This window comes from Olea europaea, chromosome 11 (genome assembly GCF_002742605.1).
Source record: "Olea europaea var. sylvestris chromosome 11, O_europaea_v1, whole genome shotgun sequence".
Classification (NCBI taxonomy): Eukaryota; Viridiplantae; Streptophyta; class Magnoliopsida; order Lamiales; family Oleaceae; genus Olea; species Olea europaea.
The window spans coordinates 5784165-5793886 of record NC_036247.1 but is presented as its reverse complement, the minus strand read 5'-3'; the positions used below and the strand labels follow the sequence as shown (position 1 = coordinate 5793886).

The window sequence follows — 9722 nt, the reverse complement described above, 5'->3', positions numbered from 1 at the left end:
TGAACGAGGTAGCTTGGATGGGAAATGAAAAGCCGAGATGGTGAAAACACTCCATGAAAAGGTTAGGATGCAGATCGAAGAGAAAGGAAAGCTGATTACATCAAAAGCAAATAAAGGAAGAAGACGCGTTACATTGAGCCTGGAGATTGGGTCTGGGTGCATTTCAGAAAAGAGCATTTTTCAGAATAGAGAAAGTCAAAATTGCAACCACGAGGCGATGGACCATTTCAAATCATCGAGAGGATCAATGACAATGCATACAAAGTGGATTTACCTGGTGAGTACAATGTTTCGGCTACTTTTAATGTATCTGATGTGGTATTCTATCAATCGGATTGTGGGTTCTTTTAATTGTAATCAAGGGGTTTTAGGTTCTTCGCTAATCTAGGGTTTCTTGGTTCAATTCTTGGGGTTCGAGATTGAAAACCAGGTTAGTATTGGAGTTCTTGGGTTCCGCATCAATCTCGTTGTGGGTTTCGTAGTTTCTATTGCTACGGGTTTCGCATCGTAAAGTATATAAATATGACCTATTCCGGTCATATCCAAACCCCAGAAATTTCTCCTTGCCGATCTTGAGAAAATGCAATTATCATACATAATATTCGAATGCGGTTGTACATACACAATTCAAATTTCAATCCTTAGAACATAAAAATAAAGAATTCAACAAAAAATTAATCAACCAATGCCCAAGAAACAGAAAGTACGTGGATATTGTAAAACATACAAGAGTCTCCTGTCTCCAGCATCGGGAGATTCCCAAGTATAGAACCAAAAATCATCATCATCACTAAGAAAATGACTTGAACCGGATGCTTTAGCAATAAACAGGATGGAACGATATTCAAGGCGATGGGAAGGGAATTTACGATGAAGAGAAGTAGAGAGAGAGGTAATGGGTTCCTTGGGGAGAGGTGTTGGAAAAATTCCTACATAGGGCACACATGTATGTTTATTAGAATGTGCGGTGATAATTTAAAGTAATTTAGTCAATAAAGTGACCCATTAGATTTAATTTTGGACTAATGAGTATTAAATGTTATGGGATTGAAGTGTAGAGACCGGAAGACGTTATTTTGAATTGTTGGGGGCCGATTTGAAATAACATAGAATTAATAACTGCAAATTACAATAATTTAATATGGGGTTATGGTCCCCAATTATACGTAAGTTTTCAAAACTCTTTGCATTCCATCAACAGAGAAGATTTCAATAAGAAGATCACGTAACAATTAAAAGATCAAAACCCATTCAGAAAACTAATAACTATGGATCAAGGTACGCTTTCGCATTTTTATTCTTCTCTATATGGAGATTCTATGCATTTTGTGAAAGGATTGATGAATTTGGTTCCTTTCAATTTACTACAAGTGGTATACGAGCACTCCATTGTTGAATCTTTGACAAATTAATGTTTTAGAAATTCTGAATTTTGATCTTCTTCCATGTTATTATATGAAAGTTGACATGTCTATATGGATCAAGTTCTTCATGGAACCACGTATCTTCCATTTTCATATGCTTACAAGAAAATCAAATTTGTGATATTATTTGGAAAGATTTTATGTGGGATCCGTGTGATGTGTCAAGCACTCATGTTGGAATTATTAGAAACAAATTGGTTTTGAATCCATTAGAGGCTGTCTCTGCAATTGTTTGGGAAGAAAACAAGTATTTATTGGTTGTCACATGTGAGACAATTGAAACTGTTGAATGTGACTAATAATTGCGGCGACACTAGTGAATTCATTTATATTTTCAGATTCCAATTGTAAATGAATTGTTTGACAATGTAAATTGCGGCTGCCATATTCTAATTGTGGTACTGGGCAGTCGACTGCAGCGCAAAAGTTACAGTTTGGGTAGATTTGGGAGCAAGGGTCTGTGCTGCAAATTGGGTAATTTTAGATCCTTGCTTGCAATTTAAAATTAGGGTTAGTTATTTTTTCAAAAATAAAAATTTAAAGTCCAGTCCCTAAAGTTTCAAATCCATCCAAGTAGGACCTTTAAGGTTATGTGTTTAATAATTCGGCCCCTAAAGTTTGAAAATCAATTAATTTGGGCATTAAAGTTTTGAATTTTGCAATTAAAGCCCTCAATTTTTATAATTAATTAAAAATTGGCCCCAAAGTTTTAAATTTTTCAAAATTTGACCCCAAAGTTTTGAATTATTAACCCTTAGGTCCCTAAAGTTTCTAAAGGCATCTAATGATGCAAAATTAGTGATTCTCTTTTTCAAATTTTGGTATTAATGACTCTTTTGAGAGGTATAATATTCAAAAGTCAATTAATTGAAGCAACATATTGTCAAAACAACCTCTATTGTGAAAATTAATTATCTTAGAATATTAAAAAGTGTTTGTGTGTGTTATTCATGCATATATTGGTCCGCCCAAAGGAAAGTCAATGTTTGGCAGAATTTCACATGCACATGTGGTGATAAGTACGTGGCGATTATTTGGTTTAACACGTGATCAATAAATTGGTCCAAAGAAAAGTTTATTGATTGACATTAATTTATTGTCAATATTTGATCACTACACCAAGAGTACCGCTTGCAATTAATATTACTATCCGAAGACTTGATATTAATGTTGTGCTAGATATCTTAAGATGAGACTTGCCGTTATTTGAATTTATTGTTCATTGAATGTGAATATGATCATGCTTATTTATTTATTTTGTTCTCTGTACAGTTAATTCATCTGCTACTACAATATCTGCTGATGTTAACTCTATTTCCATACTTAATGGGACAAACTTCAAGGATTGGAAGGAGAACATTTTGATTGTTCTTGGCTGCATGGATCTTGACCTTGCACTTCAGATTGAGGAACCCGCTCTTCTTAAGAAAGAAAGTTCTCCTAATGAAAAGATGAACTTTGAGAAGTGGGATCGCTCAAATCGCATGAGTCTAATGATCATTAAGCGCAACATTTTGAAAGCCTTTAGAGGTGCAATATCCGAAGGGATAATTAACGCCAAGGAGTTTCTTGCTGAAATTGAGAAACGTTATGTGAAAAATGATGAGGCTGAAACAAGCACGCTTTTGCAAAGCCTGATTTCAATGAACTATAAGCGCAAAGGGAACATAAGGGAGTACATCATGGAGATGTCTCACATTGTTTCTAAACTTAAAGGGCTAAAACCTGAGCTATTTGATGACTTTCTCGTACATTTGGTATTAATCTTGCTTCCTGCACAGTTTAGACAATTTAAGGCCAGTTATAATTGTCGGAAGGAGAAATGGTCTCTAAATGAGCTCATTTCATATTGTGTGCAAGAGGAAGAAAGGTTGAAGTAAGAAAGAACAGAAAGTACTCACTTAACAAGCACTTCTAAAGATAAGTGCAAGAAAAAGAAAAAAGAATATGAAGCTGCTCCTAAGGGTTCAGCGCAAAAGAAACAAAAGGAAGACTGTACCAAATATCAAGCATGGCGTGCAAAGAAGGGTGCAATTCTTACTTTGGTCTGTTCTGAGGATAATTTAGCTTCAGTACCTAGAAACACTTGATTGATAGATTCTGGTGCTATTACTCACATATGTTTTTCTATGCAGGGCTGTCTGACCTACCTAAAGCCAAGTGATGGTGAAAGATATATCTATGTGGGTGATGGCAAATCCGTGAAAGTTGATGCAATAGGCATCTTTAGGTTATTATTAGGAACCGGTTATTACTTGGATTTGAAAGACACTTTTGTTGTATCGTCTTTTAGACGAAATTTAATTTATGTTTCTTCGTTAGACAAATTTGAATATTGTTGATTATTTGGAAACAATCAGTTTAGTCTTTCATTAAATTCCAATGTTATTAGTACTGGTTCATTATCTACATATGATAACATATATTTGCTTGATATTATTGCTTTATATAATGAGAGCTAGCATGTGGAATCACGTGGTACTAAAATCAAATTAAATAAAGAGAATTCAGAAAAATTATGGCACAAGCGCTTATGTCACATCTCAAAGGTTAGAGTTAAACGACTTGTGTCAAATGGTATTTTGGATTCCCTTAACTTCACAAATTTTGACATATGTATCAACTGTATCAAAGGAAAACAGACCAAAATAAGAAGATTAGGTGCTAACAGAACTTCAGACGTCTTAGAATTGATACACACAGATATTTATGGGCCATTCCCTACGGTTTCTCGGGATGGTCAATAATATTTTATATCATTCATACACAATTACTAACGTTATGGGTACCTATATCTTATACATGGAAAATTTCAGTTACTGGACGTGTTCGAGGTTTTTAAAGCTAAGGTTGAGAATCAACTCAACAAAAGGATAAAGAGCATTAGGTCCCATTGTGGTGGTGAGTACTACGACAGATATGACGGTTCAAGTGAACAATGTCTAGGACCATTTGCTAAATACTTAGAGGAATGTGGAATCGTCCCACAGTACACCATGTCAGGATCACCTAGCATGAATGGTATAGCTGAAAGACGAAACAGAACTCTTAAGAATATGGTGAGGAGTATGATTAGTCATTCCACCTTACTAAAATCACTCTGGGGGAGAGGTATTAAAGACCACAGCTTATATTCTGAATAGAACACCAACTAAGGCTGCTGCTAAAACACCTTATAAACTTTGAACAGGTAGAAAGCCTAGTCTAAAGCATTTTCAAAGTTGGGGATGTCCGGCTGAGGCAAGACTTCATAGGCTACATGAAAAGAAATTGGACTCCAAAATAGTGAGCAACTATTTTATTAGTTATTCTGAGAGATCTAGGGGATATAAATTTTATGATCCCATACTTAAGTCAATTTTCAAAACGAGAACCACAATATTTTTTAGGATGTTGAGTTTGGGGGGAAGAAAGAAGGCTAGAGATATTGTCTTTGAGGAAGAAGTTGAAGAAGGATCGATTTCGATTCCTACTATTGCTTTTAACAATGAACAGTTTTCTATATATGTCGTTGATCAATAAGCATATCCAGAACCTCAGCAAGACAATGTTGGAAAACCTTCCATCCAAAATGAGGTAATTATTTCAGAAGTATAAATTCAACAACCTCAAGAACCAATATCATTAAGGAGATCCACGAAAGAGAGGAGAAGTGCTATTCCGGATGATTTTGTAGTATTTCTCCAAGAACATGAAGCAAATAATGGAATGGTGGAAGATGATCCAATCAATTTCCATCAGGCCATGCAAGTTTCTAACTCTCAAAAGTGGATTGATATCATGAATGAGGAGTATAAGTCTATGCAAGATAATAAGGTTTGGGATCTTGTCTCGTTACCCGAAAGTATGAAGCCCATTGTTTGCAAATGGATTTTTAAAACCAAAAGGGATTCAAATGGTAATGTGGAAAGATATAAGACTCGTCTTGTGACCAAAGGCTTTACCCAAAAAGAAGGCATCGATTTCAATGAGATTTTCTCTCCAATTTCAACGAAAAACTGTTTTAAGACAATTATGGCACTTGCTACTTACTTTGACCTTGAGTTACATCAGATGGATGTTAAAACGATATTTCTCAATGGCGACATTGATGAGATGATCTATATGGTGCAACCAGAAGATTTTGTATCAGGAGACCCAAAGAATATGGTTTGCAAATTAAAGAAATCCATCTAGGGGCTCAAGCAAGCTTTCCATCAATGGTACCACAAATTTCATCAAATAATTATCTCATTTGGTTTTGAGATGAATGCCGTTGATGGTTGTGTGTATCACAAGTTCAGTGGGAGTAAGCATATTTCCTGATTTTGTATGTTGATGACATACTGGTTGCCACTAATGATATAGGAGTGTTGCATGAAACTATGAGATTTTTATCAAGGAATTTTGAGATGAAATATCTTGGTGACGTCTCTTTTGTATTAGGAATTCAAATACATCAAGATCGTTCTCAAGATATTCTTGGATTGTCATAAAAGAGCTATATCGATAAAGTACTTAAGAGGTTCGGCATGCAAGACTGTAAACTAGGTGACACCTCGTTGCTAAAGGAGACAAATTTAGTCTCAAACAGTGCCGACAAATGACCTTGAAGCTAAGAAAATGTAAAAGATTCCCTATGCTTCAGTTATTGAGAGTCTAATGTATGCTCAAGTTTGTATACGTCCAGACATAGCATTCATTGTTGGAATGTTAAACAGATATTTAAGCAACCCTGAGATGGATCATTGGAAGAGATCCAAAAGGGTTATGAGATATTTAAAGAGGACAAAGGATTAAATATTTACATATAGCAGATCAGATCAGTTAGAGATCATAGGGTACTCCGATTCTGATTCTATTGGATGCCAAAACAGTAGAAGATCCCCATCAGGTTATATCTATCTGCTAGTTGGAGGAGTTATTTCCTATAAGAGTGCCAAGCAGACACTTATAGCTTCTTCCACCATGGCAGCAGAGTTTGTAACATGTATGAGGCATCTAATCATGGAATATATCTGCAAAATTTATCACTGGGCTGCATATCTTGAATAGCGTAGAAAGACTGCTAAAGTTATATTGTGACAATAATTCAGCAGTTCTATATTCCAACAATAGCAGGAGCTCATCTAAGTCAAAACACATTGACATTAAGTTCCTAGTTGTGAAGAAAAAAGTACAGAGTGAATTGATTTTCATAGAGCACATTGGGACAAATTCCATGATTGCAAATCCATTTACTAAGGGATTACTACCCAAGATCTTTCATGAACATACTGCTCGTATGTGTGTTGTATTTATTGGGATATCATATTTTTGTGGGAGTTTGTATTTTCATTGCTTTATATATGTTTAGTTCTTTAGATATATTTGTGTATTTGAATATTTTTTCTATACAAAAATGAAGTATTCAGTGCATTCCACTCTATTATTATGTTCAGTATTGATCTCGCTTAAGAAATAAGGTTGGACTAGTTGGAAATAGACATGTTCGGATCGTATAACATGTAATTTTCATGCTACACTCCCATGATTGATCTATGTCATTTGGTTGTATGGGTATACGTGACCATTGATGGATTTAGTCACGCTAATTGTGACGAAAATCGCTTTAATCCTACGTTAATATAACTGATGAACGAGATTGTTTAAAAATACCCTTAAAAACGATAGCACAATTTTGAGCTCATAAATCTGTGCACATTTATAATACAACATGTACGGTCCAGTGGGAGATTGTTGAAAAAAATTCATGATAGGCCACACATGTATATTTATTAGAATGTGTGGTGCTATTTTAAAGTAATTTAGTTGATAAAGTGATCCATTAGATTTAATCTTGGACTAATGGGTATTAAATGTTATGAGATTAAAGTGTAGAGATCGGAAGATGTTATTTTGAATTGTTGAAGGGCCGATTTGAAATAACGCAGAATTAATAACTGCAAATTACAGTTATTTAATATGGGGCCATGGTCTCCAATTGTACGTGAGTTTCAAAACTCTCACCATCTCAATCAACAGAGAAAATTTCAAGAAAAAAATCATGTAACAATTGGAAGATCAAAACTCATTCAAAAAACTGACAGCTATGGATCAAAATACGTTTCTTTATTTTTATTTTTCTCTTTGATTTCAACATGGAAATTCAATGTATTTTGTGAAAGGATTGATGAATTTGGTTCCTTTCAATTTACTACAAGGAGAATTGAGGAGAAAGTGGAAAAGCACAGGGCAGATGTTTCAGGCATGGTTTTCTGAAGAGAAATGGAATCTTGATGAAACAGAGTTAAAGGAAAAAGGAAAAAGGAAAATGAAAGTAAAAGTTAATGCCACGTAAATTGGACATAGGAGATTTCATGGAGTTGTTTACTTATAATTTTAGTGGTTGGAAAACTTGACCATCCTATCCACTTTGAAAAACAAATTGGGAATTAATTGATAAATCAGTTTAATTATAAATTACAAATATATTTTAAAACATCAAACTCAATCAACTGGTTTCTTCTTTGTCCAATCAAGAACCGAATAGGTTGATTAGGGTTGCCCCAGCCCATACCCAAATTTATTGGTCCAAAAGAACAAAAGCCAATTAGCCCATCACTGTCTTACTGCGCTTCCCTGATTAAGCCGTTGTTTGATTCTCAATCTTCTAAAAATTCATTTTTTCAAAATTCATTTTCAACCACAAAATTTTCAATAAAATAATATTAACACAAATTCAAAACTTTTCTTTAATTTTTAACCACATATTCTCCATAAATTTACTATTCAAAAAATATTATTTTCCCCAAAATGCGGATCAAACAAGGGCTAAGTTCTTGTTTGATCTCTATTATTTTCAAATTACATTATTCTCTTTCTTATTTCAATTATACATTTTTCAATAAAATAATATTACACCCAAATCCTTTTTTTTTTTTTTATAGATATTTTCTAAGTACAATCTCTCACAAATTGTTTGTTTTAATTTTTATAGCCCAACTGAAAACCATTTGTTATGTCCTCTCTTTTTCTTCCATGTCGATTATGAGTTAATTGTTCCAATGATCACTAAACTTATATTCATATCTTTAATTGGTCACTGAGGTTTAAAATGTCGAATTTTGATTACTGAACTCAAGTTCATATCTTCGAATGCTCATTGAAATTTAAGATATCGAGTTTTGGCTATTGAACTTTGAAAAATGTTGTACATTACTCACCGAAATTTGAAAAACGCTGTACATTATTCAATGTAAACTCGATATTTTTCAAAATTCAACAGTTATGCTAGTGAGTAATTTACGGCATATTCCTAAATTTAGTAGTTAAAACTCGACAATTTAAATTTTAGTGAGCAATCTAAAACATGGATCTAAGTTTAATGAGTAATCGAAGACATGGATCTAAATTCAGTGATCAAAACTCGACATTTTAAATTTCAGTGATCAATAAAAAATATAGACCTAAATTCATTGATTATTGGAACAATTAACTCGTCAATTACATTACAATGTGTATAATTGAAAACCAAAAAGCCTAACTTTATTAGACCTTGAAATCTTACCTCTAGCCATGTGAAAGACAATCTCCATACATGATTTCTCCCTTATACAACGTTGATTGGGGTGATATTGATTTTCTGAAAATAATTCATCTGTTGAAATCCAATTTTTGCTCTGTTTGAAAAGAAAGGCCTCTCTCTCTCTCTCTCTCTCTCTGTGGTGATTTTACTCTAATATCTAGTCAAAATTTACATTTGGCTTCTTCACTGGTGTGTTGGGTTTTTATTATTTTGTTAATAGTCAGATGAGATTTGGTGGGTTTATTTTTTGTATACGGTTATTGAATTTGAATAATTAGTATCTCTAACACATTCCTATGGTATGATTAAGCGAAACTTCTGATTTAAAACATAACATCTCACTCAAATAGTTCAACTTCTTAATTTATTCGTATTTTGGAAAAAAATTTCTTGTGTTATATAATGACTAGTTAATTTGGAACATTCCCGAATAATTTGTAGCTGATTTCTAGCGAATCGATTTATGATTTCAGTGTTTCTGAATTTCATACTTTGCAAGCCATTTTCTCATGTTCTGGTTTGTCACTTTAGTTCTTGTCGCTCCAATTTAATGCTTGATTGCTCAAAAATGGATGATGGTTTTCTTGTTGATTGTATTACACTCTACGTCGAAATAGAATTCATTACGACTACAGATATAGATTTAATTATAGGTGAAGTGTGTGTGTGTGTGTGTGTGTGTGTATTATAAAATCACGTTGAGTACAACTTTATTAGGTAATGTTATATTATGATTTCTTTTGTTATATATG

General features: G+C 33.6%; 1 protein-coding gene across 1 annotated transcript in view; it reads right to left on the bottom strand.

Moving 5' to 3' along the window:
• The window catches only part of LOC111404370, a 20872-nt gene extending 20084 nt beyond the window's left edge, over window positions 1-788 (bottom strand). The window contains exon 1 of the mRNA XM_023033186.1: window positions 728-788. Within this exon, the coding sequence (XP_022888954.1) occupies window positions 728-788 (61 nt within the window). The remainder of the gene's footprint in view (window positions 1-727) is intronic.
• Between the last annotated feature and the right edge of the window lie 8934 nt (window positions 789-9722).